This window comes from Glycine max, chromosome 10 (genome assembly GCF_000004515.6).
Source record: "Glycine max cultivar Williams 82 chromosome 10, Glycine_max_v4.0, whole genome shotgun sequence".
NCBI lineage: Eukaryota > Viridiplantae > Streptophyta > Magnoliopsida > Fabales > Fabaceae > Glycine > Glycine max.
This window is the reverse complement of record NC_038246.2, coordinates 6,533,354-6,554,579: the sequence shown is the minus strand read 5'-3', so window position 1 is coordinate 6,554,579 and position 21,226 is coordinate 6,533,354. Positions and strand designations below refer to the sequence as shown.

General features: G+C 29.8%; 1 protein-coding gene across 1 annotated transcript; it reads left to right on the top strand.

The window, feature by feature from the left end:
• The first annotated feature begins 5,339 nt into the window (after positions 1-5,339).
• On the top strand, positions 5,340-9,503 carry LOC100813767 (uncharacterized). The gene is made up of 3 exons (XM_006588765.4): positions 5,340-6,275; positions 7,727-7,913; positions 8,710-9,503. The coding sequence occupies exons 1-3, from the start codon at positions 5,502-5,504 to the stop codon at positions 9,240-9,242; spliced, it is 1,494 nt and encodes a 497-aa protein (XP_006588828.1). The 5' UTR covers positions 5,340-5,501; the 3' UTR covers positions 9,243-9,503.
• The last annotated feature ends 11,723 nt before the right edge of the window (positions 9,504-21,226 follow it).

Below are 21,226 nucleotides of genomic sequence, written 5' to 3'. Positions count from 1 at the left end.
TGAGATTTGTTATTTCTTGGTTAATTTATGCTTTTGTTTCTTTTGTTGTAACTTATACCCGTGTTACTACATATAAACTTGACAGTAATTAACTACACGTTGTGTTCATGTTCATATATATATAGCTTCATGTAATTCAAACCTCCATGTTGACTGTATACAACAAAAGTATACATTGATTAAATTTAGTAAAGAAAACATAAGACTAGCTAGTACTTTGTTGTTTTGGTATTCTAAGAATAGTATTTAGGGTAATTAAAGGTTTGGAATTACTCCATTTTTGTTCATATGTGCATGTGTGATCATAATCTTGTTAATTTTCATTTCTTTATATAGAAGTGCGACTTGGTGGGGAAAAAAAAGCAGTTAATTCCAAACAAAGGTAATGAGGGACAGACTACATGTCATTTGTTAAAACTAACGCAAAAGAGACAATTGACCATTGTTAATTAATCAATCTTTTTGTTTTATCCGAAGCTTGGTTGGATCTAGCTAGCTATATGATGTTACTGATCAAGTTACTCAAACTTGTAATAATAGATTAATTACTAATTAGTATACGTTACAGACTTAGAGTACATTAAATCGTAATATATGTGATGGGGTTGGCGTCATTTGAAAAGTGGCAATTAATTCCAGGTCCACTTGTATTGTAAGGCCTTGAATGCATGATAGTCACGGGAAGGTGCCATTTGTTGCTCTCTTGGAACAGCTTTTTCCGTTTTTGGTGAGGTGCCATGAAGAGGCACCAACACAATTACATACACATACTGCCGCTAGCTCTGTGTAATTTGCTAGTGTCGCATTTTTCGTGAAGGATAATATGATTTTACAGCTAGACTTACAAGCTAGTTACAACTACCATTGGCCCTGCCGTGTATATTATTAAATATCACGTGTATTCTTTGATAGAAAACAATCTTGTTTGAACAGATCGAGAAAATAACATGCATGCATGGATGATAAGATTCTCATGATCCTTTCATCATTTAATATAATTACATATTAAGGATTCCAACTCGAGGCTTTGAATTTGAATTAAACTAAAACAATTTCATAGTAGCTGATTATATGCGCTCTATAATTTTGTATATATATTTATGTTTAACTTAAGTAAAAAAAAAATTATCGATAAATATTAATTATTAATTATTATACATATATAATTGTTTACCTGACCAAATATTCTATATGATTATTAGTTATCTCTAAGAAAAATATCTATATCATTTCTTAAAAAAAAAATGTTTTCCTGACCAAACATTCTGCTAGCTATATATATATATATATATGATTGTCATGCTACAAAAATGAAAATAGTCGAAATAATGGTTAAGTAATAATCGTTTTTGTATCAATCTTATGATATACCTGTTTAACAAAAACTAATATTACTAATAACTAATAATATTTATAAAAAAATAAAATTTAGGAGTTTCTTCAGTGACATTTTTTAATGAGAATTAAAAAACCTTTATCGTGGATCCTATGGAAAATTTACTATTCCTCTCTCCTCTTTTTTCTTCTTATCTAACGATGGAAATTGTCTTTTGGAAATTATGTTTTCTCTTCATCTTTGTTTTGAACTATGCACATGCCAAATGATGAATGATCGGAAATTTTTTTTGTTAAGTTGAAGGTAAAGCAAGTACGTGGAAGGGTAAAAGGACCTAAGTGGGGTAAATTAAATTTAATAGCTAGCAAGCAAGGAAGATTGAGGATCGGCAGTAGGGTCTCAACGTCAGTGTTTTGGTGAGAATATAATTCAGGCATGATTTAACGTAGAAGATAATGAATATAAGCATTAATGTATTATGTTATTGTAGCATAGATAGATAGCTAAGAAAATTATATATGTTGGGAGTGTCAAGATCCGATTCTCCGCTGTGTAAAATGTTAAGTATTATCGTCGTTTTCCTCTCTCCTTGTATCTTCGTCCAATCTTTACAATCACAACTGATCGTATAATGTGTCTTCGGAGAAATTCTCATGTACGTGGTATCGTATGCGTGCTAACTCAATATATTATAACGTGTAAAAAGGTGTTCCCTAGCTCCTATAAATATTTTTTTCGGAAAACAATTTGTAGTTCGTTAAATAACATGTATTACCACCACATGAGGTTTGTTTGAGTGGCGTTGTGCTTGGAGGGATGATTCCAATATAAATGGTTAACCAAATTCTATGATAAAGTTAATCATTAATAAACTCGATCTGTATTCTCTACCTATCTATTATTATATCGACTCCAAAAGACTAATTAACATATATTTATTACTTGACTTCTTTAATCAAGATTTGAGATTGATTCTTAGCATGAAAATAAAGTTACAATAAAGATATTATTTTATCCCATGAGTAATCATACAAAAAAATCTATTATTATTGACTTTTTTAATGATTAATTTTTATTAAAAAATTTATTTAACTAAGGGGTGTTTAAAGAACACGATATGAAAAGATATTTATCAGTTTAATTTTTTGAGTTATTTCAAAAAAAGTTTATTTTATAAAATAAAATAATTTTAAAAGGACAAAAAATATAAAAAAATTAAATTATAAGAACTAAAAATATATTTAAATCTAAATTTTATTTAGGATGAACGATAGTTATAAGATAAATTCAATAGATCAGCCATCTATTTACCGTGAACTATTTGAATTAATTGATTATAAGTTTTATAAATTATTTTACAGCTCAAAAATATATTACATGTTCAATTAAAATAATACATCAAAATTTTAATTCGCTTAAACTTTATACCAATTCATTTCAATAACATTAATTATTAAAAGAAAGCATTGATGAAATGAAAAATACTCCATCTTCGACAATTTTACCGTAAATAAATAATAATTTCATTGAATATAACTGTAATTTTAAAATTATAAATAATTAATAAAATTAAAAATTATTGTATAAACTATTTTAGGATGAACAAATTTACTAAAAATCATGAGGAAAAGAAAATTATTCAAATAATATTAATCAATTTAAACTAAACAATAAAAAAGTTAAAGCGAGACAATTGCTGGTGTGGCAATTTCCACGTCGCTTCAATATTACAAACGAAATTATGATAAAATAGAAAAATAAAAATATGAAAACAATATAAGAAAATGATATTGAGAAGAAAAAAAATAAAAATCTTGCTAAAACAAGGAATGAAGTGAGATGAGACTTGAGAGGTATGAGAAAGGGAAAACCAGCCTTTGGGTTCAGAGACAGGACAAAGGAGGCAGCAGCGGCAAGAAAAATAATGCTGTGAGGTGACTGGCTGTTCTGTTACTAAGTGACCACGTTGAAATAATATGCCTAATAATGCTGTAATTAACCTAGCTGTTGCAAGAAAAATAATTAAAAAAACAAATGCAGAGAGTGAGAAGTACTTTTAGAACATTAATTTATAAATTTAAATTATTTTATAATGTTATTATTATGATTACGGATCATTCCTAAACTTAATTTGACCCAATCAATTTAAGTTAAGTTTTTAAGTGTTTTGGATAGAATTGGATCCAATTAATTCAAATTGTTTATATATAAGTTGAGTCATGAGTTTTATTTTTGAATTCATGAATTTGTCTTGCTTACTCGTTGATTAAGATTAAATATATATATATAAAAAATTTAAAACAAATATTTAGATTCATTTTATTTTAACTTTCACTATGTTTTTAATTCGATCTATATGTATGATATATAAAGAACTTAAATGATTTTACCTTTTCTTAAAAAAATTGAATAATACTTTTTATCATGTCATAACGGTAAAGTATTTATCAATTTTTATTAATTGTTAATATTTGTTGAAATATTTGACTAACACAATCTTTAGTCAAACCTTTCTTTTTAGTTAATTATGTTTTTTTTTTCATTTACAAACTTTGATTCTAATACCTTATTTAAAAAAATTAAATACAAAATGACTCAAACTAATGTTAGGAAATAAAGAAAAATTTAATAAAGGATAAATAATTATTTTAGACATTAAAAGTGTAATTTATTTTCACTTTAACTCTACAGTTAGACTTTTATAGTTAACATATATATATATATCTATGTGATGGTTGACAATGTATAAATGAATAACACGTGACAACTGATAATATGCTGTGAGAAGGAAATTAAAAATGATTTTTCAATTTCTTTTGGTGATAATTTAATTTTGTCAACTTTTTAAAATATCTTTCAATTACTAATTTCAACTTATCCAGGCATTAAAGTTAACAAAAAATTAATTTCCTCCATGAAATTAAACATGATGTAATATTTTGTATTTGTGTATCTTTTGAGTAGAGAAAAAATTATGTAATAAAATAACATGTGATCATTTTTTGTCGAACATATGCTAATATTTACAATAGATTTAGATGTTTTTGGTCCTTTAAATTTGAATAAGGGATGTTTGTCACCCTTATTAATTTTTTTTGTCCCTCCATTTTTTAGTTCTTCCTAACTAATTAATTTTTGACACTTTGAATGCATAATTTTTTGGGCAGCTTTATATACATATATATATATATATATATATATATATATATATATATATATATATATATATATATATATATATATATATATTTTGTAGGAGGGACTAAACAAACATTTTTTGAAATTAACATACTAAAATAGTAAATTTAGGACCTGTTTGAAGTGGTTGCAAGTTTTAATTTTTTTTTTCAAATTTAATTTTCAAAACATATTTGAGCCTCTATAGTGCTTATATATAAAGATTCTATGTCTAAGTTTTTGCCCTAAACCCATGAAATGTTACATGGATGACAAATGAATTTTTGCCCTAACTTAGATTCTATGTCTAACTTAATTATTATCATTTTGATTCCTAATTGAATTGTGAAATGTACATGGTCAACGACGACTACATATGCATTAATCTTAATAAAAGTATTTTTTAACAGCAGATTAAAGTAATAGATAAATTACATTAAAATATTTTTTTAAAATTTTAATATTTTCACGTACCCAAGTGATCATGAATTCAACCTTTGGATACCAAAATGATTGTTCACCCATTTAAAAAATAAAAACAAAGTGTTTCCAAAAAAACAAAACAAAGTGTGAACAAACATATTAAAATAATAATAATCCAACCCTAATCTTAATATTATAAATAATAGTATAATAATATTTATCGTCAATGTGTAAGAGTGTGCTAGTCCCGTTAGACGTGTAGCGACGACAAGAAGCCCCCTTCTACAGTGTGAGTCTCAGACCAGGACACCACACACCAACCATTTTGCATTTGCAGCCATTTTACAATTTTCATAAAAGAAAAAGAAAAAGTGCAAGTCTGAAATTCGATTATTATTTAATAATAACTCGCTCATCACCACTTCATACTTCATTCTCACCTCGTTATTCCAACCCCTCTAGATTTGAATCACCAAGCTTCCTCATTCCCTTCTCTCTCTTTTTTGTACTGTACCCAAAAAAGCGCTTCACAAAGTTGAAAGTTGAAACCTCTTCAATCTTCACGATGGCGGAGAAGCTGCACTTACGAGAGTTCCTACAGGAGGATCAAGAACCCTTCCTTCTGAAACACTACATTTCGGAGAGACGCAGCCAGCTCAAAAGGGTAACACCTTCCCCAAACAGCACTTTACAACAACATCTCAAAAAGAATCCACAAAACTCAAACTTCCCACTTAACAAATGCTTCCTCACTTCCCTCCAAAACGCCACAAAATCCCCACTCTTATTGTCACCAAAGAAGAGTACTCCCCTCACTCTCAGACCCTCCAACGCAAAAACCGCGTCGCTCCTCCTCGAAGCCGCCCTCAGAATCCATACCAACAAAAACGCGAAACCGAAGCCCAAACCAAACAGGGCCTTGGGCATCTTCGGCTCGCTCTTCAAGAAACTAACCAACCGGAAGAGGGAAACAATAGAGGGTGGTGCTGTTGCTAAGGTTAATAAAGACAGCGACGACGACGATGTTGTTGTGGTGGGATCATGTGAGGTCGGGTTCACGTGTTCCTGCAACGGAAGGCCCAGCAGTGCTGTCTGGTCGGAGAGCAACGAGGATAAATCGTTGGACTTGGAATCTTCCAGTAGTGGCAACTCCTTTGATGACTCTGTTGTTGAAGAGATTGAGTTTCTCAACAAAGGGAAACTAATAAACGCTGATGATCACGGCTTCTTCTGTCAAAGCCCGTTCCGTTTCTCCCTCCAACGCAGCCCCGACTACTCCGGCCGCCGCACGCCGGTCTTTTCTTCGCCGGCGGCTGCTCCATGTCGCCGCAAAACCGAGGTTTGTCCTTTTCACATAATGATAGTAATAATAAATGTTACTTTTATCTATTACTTCATTTTAATGTACTGCTTTAACTTTTGCTGTAAGAGAAAATTATTTAACATATTATTTAAGGGGTCTTACAAACCCTTCCTAACAATTAAAATAAGAAAATAAGAAAATATTTATAGCAGAGGTGATGGGAGAATATATATATATATATATAAAAGTGATACACAATATAATTTTGATGATTTTTTTTTAATTTTTTAACTAATGTTTCAATAATATTGATTAATTTTTTTCAATAAGTTATTAATATGATTTTTACGATAATTTTATTAAATATTTATCATATATGATTACTTTTTATTTAAATTATAGTATAACATTATTTTTTATTGTTATAGTGTAACATTATTTTATATTAATTTTTTAAATAACATTATTTTATATTAGCAATATATAACTTTTTTTTTTTAAAAAAAAATAAATGTATGATTCATTGAAATTTATTAAAGTTAATTTTTTTCTTATTTGACGAATTTCACTTATATTAATATTACAAGATTTTCTAAATATTTTATATTTATTATAGAATCAATAAATTTTAACGAATGATAAAATAATGTTTTGAAATTAACTGTTAGAAAGTTTTATCCTATACTACCTGGTACCATTACCATATGCTATCTCATTATGCAATTAGAGGTCAACAAGTACATTTTAATTACAGTTTACTATCACTAGTGATAAATTTGTAAGAATTTCAGTACATTTTAATTAAATTCTAATAATAATGAATTTATAGAAATTCAGTTGGTTATTAATGCCACCAGGTTCAACTCGCTGGTTTGACTCGGTGGTGTGGTGAGTTGGAGCACCCGAGTTGAGCTCGTGAGTTAACCGTGAACGTCGCGTGGTGTATTTTTTGTCGGCAAATAGGATCTGGATTCGGGTCTGCAAATTTTACCGGAACTTTATTTTACAATGACGATTTTACCCCGCCATTTTCCCATAATATGTTAAAGATCCCTCTATGAGAGGGTCACGTAGGTCAATTTAATTCAATGGTTTCGTGGATTTTCTTACTTGTATTTTTCGTTCAGGTGTCTGCCATGCAATCTTCTCGATTTTCCCTTCTATCACATTTTACTTTTTGGGGTTATTCGATAAATGAATTCTTTTTAATCAAAAAAGACGAATCGTGTTTTTGTTTGTTCTATTGGAATTATTGGACCCCGACATTCGATTTCTAGAAAAATAGTTTCTCTTTTGTATTTTTTGTTCACATTAATTAACTCGTGTGGCAGGTAACCAAATAAAAAAAAAGTCAACAACAACCTAATTATGAAGTAAGTGTAGAGTCTAAATCCATGGGCATTATAAGAATGATTAGGGAATAATGTTAACTACCCCAATTAGGACAGTATTCTAACTATGGTGGTTGTGAATTTTTTTTTTTATAGGACAAAGAAATTAATGGTGCTGATGGCGTCAACAAATTCCATTCAGGGGAAGAAGAGGAAGATAAGGAACAGTGTAGTCCAGTATCTGTTTTAGACCCACCCTTCGATGATGATAATGATGATGGGCATGATCATGACAATGGAGATGATGTTTTTGATTTGGACTGTAGCTATGCCAATGTACAAAGTATGTCATTATTTTATTGGTTTATTGTCTAGCATCTTATGTTGTGTGGTCGTTTTCCATCAACATGCCATCGTACACGCTTCTTCAAAGTTCGTTGTCCCTTACAAAATACCATAAGGGGGGGCTATATTGCTAAGATGATTTGTGCTAATGCCACCTATCTTTTGTGGGTTCCATTGAAAAGATTGCAATAGCTCATCATCCAACATGCATTTCGCATTGAATGTGAAATTGTCCTACTCTTTGTTCACAGCTACAAATTTCAACATGACCCACAAATTTTTATTGTCAGGAGTTGTCTTAATTGTTATACTTCATACTTCAATTCAATGTTTTGCATAAGCTTTGAGCATTCTAACACTTTTCAAGTTTAATCATGTTTAATTTGGTGAAGGTTGTGCTAACCATGCGACACTAATGGCATAACTTTTTTATTTTTACCCTTTGAAAAAGTGTCTCCTTTGTTCTTTCTCTTTTATTTTTCCCTTTCATATCATTCAGCATTTTGTCTAATGTGTAAAAATGTGATATGAAAGTGAACATTTTTTGTTTATTCAGTACTAGTGCTCGGAGACCAAATTTAGGCATTGTAAATTTTCTATGCTAGCTTCAAATAGTTGCTAAAACTTTTGTGCATCATGTACTACTTATTGATGTTATCCATGCTGAGTTCTGCACAAGAAAGAATTTGCTGAAATCTAATCTTTCTGCAATGAAAGTCTAAGCAAATTTAACAAAAATTAACAGAAGGAAGATGCTTACATTGATTTTCTTTTCCTTTGTGTTAAATTTTCAGGAACTAAGCAGCACCTACTAGACAGGCTTTGTAGATTCGAGAAACTTGCTGAGCTAGATCCGGTAGAACTTGAGAAGAGAATGCTGGATCATGAAGATCGCGAGTACGAAACATTTACTGAAGAGGATGATGATCATGAAGACGTGGACAGCGAAACAGCATGCGAAGAAAACATTCTCAGAGGAGAAATGTTTGAAATCCTCTGCTGCCGTTCAAGTGTTCAACAAGACACACAGCAAGCCCAAGCAGAAGACCTCAAGAGGCTGGTCTATGATCTCATCAAGGAGGAAGAGACGACACAAGTTAATAATAATTGTTCAGACATGGTGATAAGAAGGGTTCTTAGGAAGCTAGAATTGTGGAAAGAAGTTGAGTCCAACACTATTGATATGATGATAGAAGAGGATTTCTCTAGGGAGCAATGTAGGTGGAAGAAAAATGATGAGCACACAAAGGAGCTAGCTGTGGAAGTTGAACTTGCCATTTTTTGCTTTCTAGTGGAGGAGCTTTCAGAGGAACTACTAATATGTTAATGTGGGTAAATTTTGATGCAGCTGAAGAATTTCGAATGAGTTATTATTATTATTATTATTATCTTTATTCTTTTAATTAGAAGAGTACAGTCTAACTTGCACCTTATTTGATTAGGCTAGTTAGATAAAAAGGGACCCAAAAGGATAATTTGGGTTAGAGGAGGGAGAACTTGGGGGATATGTACATGACTCGTGTATGTAACTTGCAGGGAATGCTGTAAATTACCTTTATTATTAGTTATAAATACTATAATTTTTGCAGTTATTGATCCCCTCGCGTTATTCTAATGCTAAGTTCTATTTAACGTATCCACATTAGTAATTAGTATTAGTATCTATCTTTCATATAATAAAAGGAAATACATTTTTTTATACTTGGTAGTGTTCATGTTTAGGAGGATTAGTAATGTGTGAGTAGCACCCTCTAATAATCTCTACTATTTGTCGAGATTTATTAGGCATTAAGAAACTACCTAGTAATTATTTATTAAACGAAAAGTAAGATTCAGTGTATTAGAGGGTGTATTAATAACATTTATAATTATGAATCTTTTAAGTGGTTCAAAATTCAGTGTGTAATTACTATTTCTTTCTGATTTTCCTAATTAACATGGAAAGTGTAGAGTGCGGTAAGAGAAGGAATTGTATTGTGTATACTAGACTAGACAGAATGATGTAGTTAAAGGACTTTGTCAAGAAAGGAACAATTTGACAACGACTAATCACACCAATATACCTCTGCTTTTCTCGTGTTATTTTCTTATCCAAGGTCCATTCATGTAGTAATTGATAAGCAACTTATCAATGAACCAACATTGCTTTCTTGGTTTGTGATTTTTCTTTTTCCTTTTCCAACGTGTGCTATTCACTTTGTCCTCGAGATCACTAAGCCTTTTCGTTGTGTGAAAAGAATAATTCTAAGCTGTTGTTCGAAACCATCATGGCCATTTTCTCACAGCATTAACCCTTTGTTTGTTTCAAGAGAAGTTGAGAAGAGAGAAGTGAGAAAGAAAAAATAGTTTTATGTTGTTCTGATTTGCGTGAAGGCTGCGAAGTTTAATGACAACGAATTTGGAACCTTTCTTTAGGGATGCTCGGAGAATTAAGTTACAAGATATTCAAAACTGTTCAATGCAGTTTGTCTATACAAATTAAGTTGTCAATTGTTTAGAAAGAGTGTGTAGGTTTTACACTAGTCAACATCTATTTGATTCCCAATTATATATTTATATTCACTCTTTGGTTATGAATGATATAATAATTTTTTTTTTTGGTATCACCTTAGTTAGAACCTTAAATTCTCTAGTGATAAGTTAGACTATTTCAACAAACTTATATTTTTTTGGATCAGTTTTGAGATTAATTTTAGATGGGGACTTCGTCACACTTAAAGTTCTTCTTTCTTCTACTTCAAGAATATACTATGCGAGAATCGAACTTAGGTCTTCTCTCCGGTGTGCGTTGACAACTGAGTTACACCCATAATTGGATTAAGTGATATAACAATATAAGCATGTTTTCAATAAAAAAACTATTAATTTTATGAAGAAAATATTTTAAAAAAATTAATGTAATAAATGTATTCATTAGTTAACCCTATAAATGTAAGAATTGTAGCCAAAAATATAAATGAAGTAGGAACATATCATAATATTTATAATTATTCTATTTCAAATTTTTTATAATATCTTTCTACTAATTTTTATACTTTCTAGCAAGTATTTACATGTATTTCATATTTACAAGATACAAATATGTTTTAATCTAATACTTTTTTAAATAATAAGATTTGTAAAAAGATTTTAGATTTTTAGGAAAATATGTGATAAGTTAATGTTTGTGGGGGTTGGATTTCTATTGTCAGAGTTATTACTGCATAGAGCATCTAAAAGGGAAGATGTTTAAGGCTTTAAGCAGTTCTTACTTCTTACACATAAGAACTCGTCTTTGAGAAATTCATCCTTGGAGCAAATTTACGTGGGCATAAAATAAGGCAAGAACCGTTTACTTTCTTTCTTTCTTGAATAAATATTCTTGTAATTACTTTGTGTTTGATAGTAGTATCTACTTTTAATATAAACTCAGAAAAGAAAAAAAAAATCTACTCTTAATAACCCACAAAAAGGGTTTTTATTCACTCCTAGTCCTAAATATATCTTGAATAAATTTATCCAAAATTCTAGATAAACATAAGGGCATATTTCGAAATTATTATGAAATCTTCAATTCATTTCAAACCCACCTTTTCTTCTTAGGTGGTAATTAACGTGCTTTCGTGTTTTTAATCTTTCTTAAGATATATATGTTTACAATGTACGTTTTGATATAATATTTAACACAGTATTGTTTATTTTGAGCACATTAATTTTTGAAAAGTTATTTAACTACTTCAAAAACATGTACTTTCTAAAAAGTCTATAATTTTATTTTTAAAAATAAATAAATAATAAAGAATGTATGAACAAAGCATTTCAAACTTTTCTCTCAGTTTCTCGTCACTAATCAAATATTGCATTTGTCGTTCTGGGATCTTGATGTCTCTACCGAAAGGGCTTAATAGCCCAACCCAAATTTTTTTTTCTGGGTATTTCCAACCCAATCTGTTTGCAATTCGTAAACATTAATACTATAGAAAATACTATTTACACCCTCCATTTTTACTGATAAACCCCCTTTCATATTTCTTTCCCAATTTTAACCTCTTCCTAGAAATTAGACCTTTCAAGGTTCCAAAGGGGATTTAATAATATTCTTTAAGCAACACAATCAATGATGCTATGGGAAAAAATTTCCAGCAACTCAATTGCCATACATCTCCAGCAAAAATCAAAGTGGTTGGCTTCATCATCATCTTTACCTCTAACTTTTGCTTACACTACCATATTCTCAATGCTCCTTTTTATTTGACCCATGTTCTTGCTTTTACGCACTGTATAGCAATCTCGAACATTCTATCTCATTTTCAATTTTCTATTTTAACCAATTATTAATCAAACAAAAGACCATGAAACACAAAAAATGGAGATATTATCACAATAAAGAATGTGTATACCTGCTATGGCTAATCGCACCTTCTCTCTGTTTATTCCTTACACGAACATCTGCTTTCTCCGCACTCCTACTTGGAGATTCCTAGATTCAACGATTACTACATTGTCGACCTCAATGATCTCTACTACCACGTGCACCTTTGCCTTAACGAGGCAAACCATTCATCCATTGCTGCGACATGCCGTGATTGATGTCTATATTGACTTGATTCATTCTTACATGAATTTGAGAAGGTTTTATTTTAGGAACTTGTGCTCGAGGGTGTAGTCCCAAAAAAAGGTAAAGAAGAATCTTCTTATGAAAGAAAAAAAATTGAGAAGTCCTCATTGTAACACTTTTTGGTTCAAACCATGGGTGTTGTATGAAATCTTCTGTCACTTAAAAGGGAAGCGAGATAATTGATCATTCTGTTTAGAATGCATGTGGATTTATTGTTTTTCTGGAGTTTATCTCTTTTGTATCTGGTCTTGTGATGTGAGGGATAGCATGTGTTGTTATTGTAGGTTAGGGTTTATTGTCGATGCTTGCAACTAATGTCTTTATTGTGGGTGATTTTATTTTATTCTATTTCATTTCATCTATGAGCGTTGCATGTTGAGAGCAACTGGGGTCTGTTAATTATATTTCATGTTTTTTTTATTTGTCTTCTTTACATAGGAAAGTATCCTTATTTATGTTTGTATTTCATCATATGGGGTGTTTTGTAAAAGCACTGAATTTATAGTATTTAAGGCAAGGAAGTCCGTGTAGTTAAGAATTTATATATATGTTGATAGATGGTACTATTTCTAGGATTTAGGTATTATTAGGGAGTTAGGGTATGAAGGTCATGTTAATATGTGGTGGAAATCCTAAGTCAATTAATGTGATTTAAGGAATGAGTTAGTTGCAAACAACGATGCTTCATAATTGTCTAGCTACACTTTAGAAAATAATTGCAAGGCTGAGATATATGTTGAACACAAAATGGTTGAAACAAAATCTTTGGAGTTTGTTAATTAGTGGTTTGATTTATCATAGTATAGTGGACCATAGTCCTACATATGAGAAAGGGAATCAAATTTTGATAAGAAGTTCAACTGAGGTGATAAGGCTTATTGGTGAAGGAAGTTAGTGTGAAAAGGTAATTGAGGAAGTGTGGAAGATGGAATAGGATCAGAGAGGTGAATGATGGTTCTAATGATGTGAATAAAGATGTGGTAAGTATAGAAGCAAAGTTTCATGATGAATCGAAGGTGATTCAAAGGTGTTTTGATGATAACAATGATGATGATAAAGGTGATGACAAAAAGCTCAAAGATCAATCAAAGAACAACTCAAATGAATCAAGAACAATTCAAGAGTTCAAGATAAGAATCAAGAAGAATTCAAGAACTCAAGAAGAAAGTCTAAAGACAAGAATCAAGATTCAAGGTTCAAGATCTCAAGAATCAAGATCAAGATTCAAGACTCAAGATTCAAGAATAAAGAGAAGACTCAATCAAGATAAGTATTAAAAAGTTTTTTCAAAACTTTGAATAGCACATGAATTTTTGACAAAATCTTTTACCAAAGAGTTTTTATTCTCTGGTAATCGATTACCATATTGTTGTAATCGATTACCAGTAGCAAAATGAGTTTGAAAAAGTTTTCAAACTGAATTTACAACGTTCCAATTATTTTTAAAAAGCTGTAATCGATTACAATGTTTTGGTAATCGATTACCAGTGCCCTTGAACGTTGAAATTCAAATTCAAATGTGAAGAGTTACATCCTTTCACTTAAAAGCTTTGTGTAATCGATTACACTAATTTGGTAATCAATTACCAGTGACTGTTTCTGATAAATCAGAAGATGTAACTCTTCAAAAAGGTTTTTGACTTTTTCAAATTGGTTTTAAGTTTTTCTAAAAGTTATAACTCTTCTAAATGGTCTTCTTGACCAGACATGAAGAGTCTATAAAAGCAAGGCTTTGTTTTGCATTTCAATAATCTTGAACACTTATTCATACAATCATTTACAAGTCTTGAATCTCTTTGAACTTCTTCTTCTTCTTTGTACCAAAAGCTTTCTGAAGTTTTCTGGTTTTCTAAACCTTGAAAACTTGTACTATTCATCTTTTCATTCTCTTCTCCCTTTGCCAAAAAGGAATCGCCAAGGACTAACCGCCTAAATTCTTTTTGTGTCTCTCTTCTCTCTTTTCCAAAAGAACAAAGGAGTAACTGCCTGAATTCTTTTGTGTCTCCCTTCTCCCTTGTCAAAGAATTCAAAACGACACAGTCTGAGAATTCTTTTGATTCTTCCCTTTCCCTAATACAAAAGTGTTCAAAGGACTAACCGCCTGAGAATTCTTTTGTATCCCCATTCACAAAGTATCAAAGGTTTAACAGCCTGAGATCTTTGTCTCAACACATTGGAGGGTACATCCTTTGTGGTACAAGTAGAGGGTACATCTACTTGGGTTTGACTGAGAACAAGAGAGGGTACATCTCTTGTGGATCAGTTCTAATGGAAGGTACATCCACTAGGTTTAAAGAGAACAAGGGAGGGTACATTCCTTATGGATCTTTGCTTGTAAAAGGATTTTTACAAGGTTGAAAGAAATCTCAAGGACCGCAGGTCGCTTGGGGACAGGATGTAGGCACGGGTTGTTGCCGAACCAGTATAAAAACTCTTGTGTGTTTGTTTCCTTCTTCCCTACTCTTTTACTTTCCGCTGTGCATTTAATTTCCGCTTTTACTTTCTGTTAAGTTTCTCTTCTACTCCTCATTCTCTTAACAATTTAGTAAAAGCCTTCAAAAGAGTAATTTTTAATTAGTAAAGGTTTAGGAATAATTAATTCAACCCCCCTTCTTAATTATTCTGAGGCCACTCGATCCAACAGTAAGAGTTCATGGACAAAGTAGATGACCAAGAATACATCATTTTCACCACCATTCTCAAGGAAGAAAGAATTTGGGAATTCGTCTTATTGGAAGATCTCCTAGAAGACAAGATCTCCAACACTTGTTGCTGGACAAAGTCAATGAAAGATTGTCTGGTTGGAAAGCTCAGCATTTATCTCTAGCTGACAAAATTACTTTGTCGAAATCTGTCATCCAATTTTTTCCCATTTAGTCAATGTTGAGTTTTCTTATACCTAAGAATGTGCTTGAAAAAAATTTAGAGATTGCATAGATCTTTTATTTTGGGTGAGACTAATAATAGAAGGAAAGTTCACGCAATTAGCTATGATACTTTGATGAAGCCAAAGGATCGGACCAGGGAGGGCTAGTCATACTTAATTTGGAAGGTATGAATCAAGCATGAGTGTTGCTAGGTGCACCCAACATTCTTTGAAAATGGCAAAATTGCCCCTGCTAATTTCTCTCCTTACGGATCAACTTGATCCGTAAGTCTTAAAAATCAGCTTATGAATCAACTTGATCTGTAAAAGACTTACGAATTAAGTTGATCCGTAAGTCTTAAAAATTAACTTATGGATCAACTTGATCCGTAAGGGGTATTTCTGTCTTTTTGTGGTTAGTGCTGGGTGCACCAGCAATAATGCTTAGTGCACCTAGCAGCACTCATCAAGCATGTCTTATGGTTGGGCCTTGAGAAAGGGTGATGGAAGTTTATGGGCTCAAGTTTTGAAAGAAAAATATGATAGAAATGGAATTTCCAATAATTTTCTTGTTGTCAAAGTTACCGACTCTTTTATTTGGAAAGTCTTGGCTAAACAATGCATATATATTAATTTGCAATTTTAATGTTGATCCATTTGAGTCTCTTTTACAAACTCTTATTTTCAAAATGGGTATGTTGTAAATTTTTTTATTGACATATATATATATATATATATATATATATATATATATATATATATATATATATATATATATATATATGGTATGCCATGTAAGTAGGGATGGAAATGAGTCGAGCCGCTTGTCAAGGGCCTATAGCTCGGCCTATTTAAGACTCAGCTTGGCTTGACTTGTTTACTATAAAGGTCAAGTTGAAGCTTTCTAAAAAGTTTTTTTAGATAAAAAGGTCAAAGTCAAACTATAAAAAAAGCTTGTTAAGCTTGATAAGTCGGCTTATTTAAGTAGTAATAATAATAATAATAATAATAATAATAATAATAATAATAATAACTATTATCTATATCATTTTTATGACATTATAAATGATAGGGTGAAGTGACATAAAGTGCTTAAAGAGTTCATTTGCATTGAAAAATTTTCAAAAAGAAAAAGACCCAAGTTAAAAGGATAATGCAACCAGATTAATATTTTCAAAGAAAAGAATGTTTTGTAAAGACATTTTCAGAAAATTTAAATATTTTTATTTTGCTATATTAGTATAAATCATCTCTAATCCATATATTTTTTTAATATTATGCTCTTTTTTTCATTTTCTTTTGATATACTTTATGTTTAAATAACTTAAATTCAATATGATTTTGTTTATCAATTACTTTTGGATTTGTACATTACTTATACGAAATTTTATAAGTTTCTTTTTTTAGTTAGTATTTTCTTTTTTTAGTTAGTAATTAGCCAAACTCAAATTTTACTTATTCAACTCAAGTCGAATTCAAATCTAATAAAACTTGACTTGGTTTAACTTGACTCATTTCCACCCCTACATGCAAGTATCATCCAATATGAAGTTGTAATTTACGATTACTATTTGACATCTAATTATATAAATACATAATGTATATTTGTTAACGTATAAAAAAAAACAATGGTATAAAAAATCATGAAACTTTAATTCAACTAAGCTAACAATCACGAATTACAACTTTATATTATATGATGTGACAATTTTCTGATGCAAAATGAATTTATTAAAAAAATAATCATGAATTATTAATTCATAGGTACTTATGTGACATGTCATATGGCTAAACTTTTGATTTCATCTCTATGATCAGAAGATACTCGTACCAAATTTTTTCTTTTGTTGCAGACTTTTTTTTTTTTAAAATTACAATAATGACCTAAATGAATCAATCAGACCAATTTCAATCACAAAACTAAAAAAAGTAACAATTACAAACAGTATCTGGTGGAAATCGTATTCCGGTTACAATAAGTGGGAATACGGGAACATATGAGCTTCAATCTCCAAAACATGGAAAAAAGAACGGGTGTGATCTTTTAAAAAAATAGCACGTGTATTAATTATTTATGGATATAGATAATTAATATTTAATATTTTTAGTTATCTTGTTAAGTAATAATTTGTATCTTCAAATAAATAAATATAATTAAAAATCTCATTATATTAATTCGTATCTTCAAATATATATATATTCAACGTATATTAATTATTTAAGATGAAGATAGAAAATAAAAAATATGATAAATAATGATATTAAGAATTTGGGAAACACTTAAGAAAGAGAGAAAACTGATTATACATTCATGCGTAATTTTACATCATTATTCAAGGACAATTTATCATATATGATAAAATTATTGATTTTTATGATAATTATTTTAAAGGTCATATCAATGATGAATTCTGAATGAATGATAATAAAATTATTTTACAGTCAATATTTTCACACGGTCATCTAATCATAAATCATCATGTCAATTATTTTAAAATAATTATTTAAAAAGTTAACAAATTTATCATACATAATTAATTGTGATTAAATCAATATGTAAAAAAAGGTTACACCTTCGATGTATAACTTTTTTTCTCATAAAAATTGCATCGAACTATATATTGTTAAATGGTGAAAGTCTTGTTAAAAAGTTCTCTTTTTGTATAAAGCAAATAAATTTGGTCAAGAAATCAAAAGTAAATTTTCTTTATCATAAAATGTTTTTATTACATCCCGTTGCAAATTTCATTACATCCTTAATTTGAGTTTTGATAAATTATTTTTATCGTTAATTCCTTAACTAAGTTTTTTTGGGTTAATTAAGTTTTCATTCCTCAAATTATGAGATTTTAAATTTTTGGTCCCTAAACTATTTTTTTAAAAAAAAAATATTTGATCCCTAAATTTTTTTTTAAAAAATTTAGTCCCTAAAAATAGTCGTTGTCATTAATGTTTTCTATTAAGTGATGAAGTATCATGAAATAAGATAAATTATATGTCACATGTATGTCACATATATTTCACGCAAATTTTATTATAGTTAGGTAAATAATTATAATATTACATTATTAACATACAAAAGAGAAAGAGAAGAGTCATTGTTGAATCTTAACGTTCCAAACACCCATGAGAAGATCTGCGACCAATGACCTGAAGAAGTAATTAATCTACAATCTATGATGATGATATTCGTGACCACTTAAGTAGATAGTTCCGTACTTAATAAAGATTATTAACAATAAGGACTATTTTAATAATGACAAATTCTTTAGGGAGCAATTTTTTTAAAAAAATAATTTAGGGAGCAAAAATTTAATAGTCATAATTTAAAAACTTAATTAAGTTTTTTTTCAGGAATTAAACTTGCGTACCCCAGCAGTACGGGATGTGGAGATAGTTTAGAGGAAGTTTGGATCCTCCCCATTTGTTTTCTCTCACTATTTCTTTTATTATTAAATTTTTTAGAAAATAAATATTATTCCCTACAAAGTATGCAGCATCTTCATTTGATTTATTTTTTCTAAAAACTTATAAAAACGAAAGAAATAGAAGAAAAGGATATAGAGAGTATTCATTTTCGTTTAGAGGTGCGACCATTCATGGTCTATAGTTGAAAGGGCCCAAAAATATTGAGACAACTTTCATATGAAGAGGATTTTTTATTTTATTATCATGGCAACAACTTTCATCTTGTCGGCATTTTAAAGATCCAATTAATTTTAATTTTTTCAAGCATTTTTTAGTATAAATTTTTATTTTGGTAGAACAACAAAACTCACTTCAATACTTTTTAATTTTTTATGTTTCTAAAGGAACAAGTTATTAATATGAGTAAAACTGGATTCAATCTTAGATAAAATATGAAATTTAAGTCTCATAAATAAAAATATTATAAAAAAATTCATTAAAAATAATCAATCAAATTATTTCATAAAAATCAATTATCAGTACAATTATGATTATCAAACTCTCAAGTTAACTCGCTGACTCTTACGAATTTACGAGTTCACTTATTCTCTGTGAGTTGACTCTTGAGTAAAATTTTTTAGGAGATTATGGGTAGACTCTATAAACTCTAAGTAAACTCGGTAAACTCTTGAGTTTACTATCGAATTAACGAGTCAACAAGTTAAAAAATTAGACCAAAATGTAAGTCATTTTGGGTTGTTTTCACTTTGTTTAGGGTTCAACATACCTTCATTTAGTGTGCTATTCTCAAATACAAAAATTCTCACCTTTAGTAAGATCAAACCCTTGTTCTCTAATAACATTAAATCCTTGATGAGAATTATCTATCACTACTATAACATCTACAAGTTATTATCACCTTTAATAACATCTGGGTAGACTCTATAAACTCTAAGTAAACTCGGTAGACGTACGAATCTCGAGTTTACTATCGAATCAACGAGTCAACAAGTTAAAAAAATTATACCAAAATGTAAGTTATTTTGGATTATTTTCTGTGTGTTTAGGGTTCAACATACCTTTGTCTTATTCTCAAATACAAAAATTCTCACCTTTAGCAACATCAAACCCTAGTTCTCTAGTAACATCAAATCCTTGATGAGAATAATTTATCACTACTATAACATCTGCAAGTTATTATCACCTTTAATAACATTTGGGTAGACTCTATAAATTCTAAGTAAACTCGGTAGACTCTCGAGTCTACTATCGAATCAACGAGTCAGCAAATTAAAAAAATTAAACTAAAATGTAAGTCATTTTGAGTTATTTTCTGTCTGTTTAGGATTCAACATAATTTCATGTAATGTGTTATTCTCAAACACAAAAATTCTCACATTTAATAACATCAAACTCTTGTTCTCTAATAGCTTCAAATCCTTGATGAAAATGATCTACCACTATTATAACATCTGTAAGTTATTATTTAATAGTAATGCATTACCAAACTTGGTTATTTAAGTATTGTGAAATTTATGATTTACTATTTTATTTTATTATATTATTGAAATGTTTAATTAGTATGTTATTTATAGATATTTTGTTATTATTTTAATATGAGGTGAATTCTTACGAATTTACGAGTTGAATCCACCAGTCTAATTTATGAAGCTCTCATGAATCTAAGTAAACTCTCGAGTTTAATGATTTTACCATCAATTACATAATTAAAAAAGTACTAAAACATAATTTTAGTATAAAATAATAACATTTCCCACAACAACTCTAACTCAATAAAAATAGTGATAACAAATTTCTCTTCTTTTTTTTAGGGAATTTCTCTTCTTTCGAAACAATTAAATTAAGTTTTTCAACAATTTCATTCTAGTATATTTAAGTGATCCTCCCGTGCGTGGGTCTTCACGTCATTCATGCCAACCGTTCACACTTTACGTCTCTTTAGCTATTTTTAAACTCACCACGTGTAACTCCAAGTCCAAGTCTCACTTCGTCCACCAAACCATTATCCGTACCATTGTTTATTATAATAACACCAATAATATAAATAATTAACAATAATGACAACAAACCTACCCATACTCAATACTTTATCAATCTCCTAACAACTTGGCAATTACATAAAGATTATCGTAACTGCTAATCCCTAATATGAAACGATTTTTACGAAACAATCACTTTTTCCCTATAATAACGACTTCAAATAAACTTTTTATATAGGAGTATTTTTTTATATTTTCTTTTCCTCCACGTGGGTATGTGAATCAAACTTCGCAATCAGACACGTATATCATAAAATATTCTGGTCCAAACAATTTAAGCACGCTTCTCACACCATCCTGGTGCCGCAACATGCCACACAGGTACCCTCACGTTATCCACACATATATATATATATATATATATATATATATATATATAT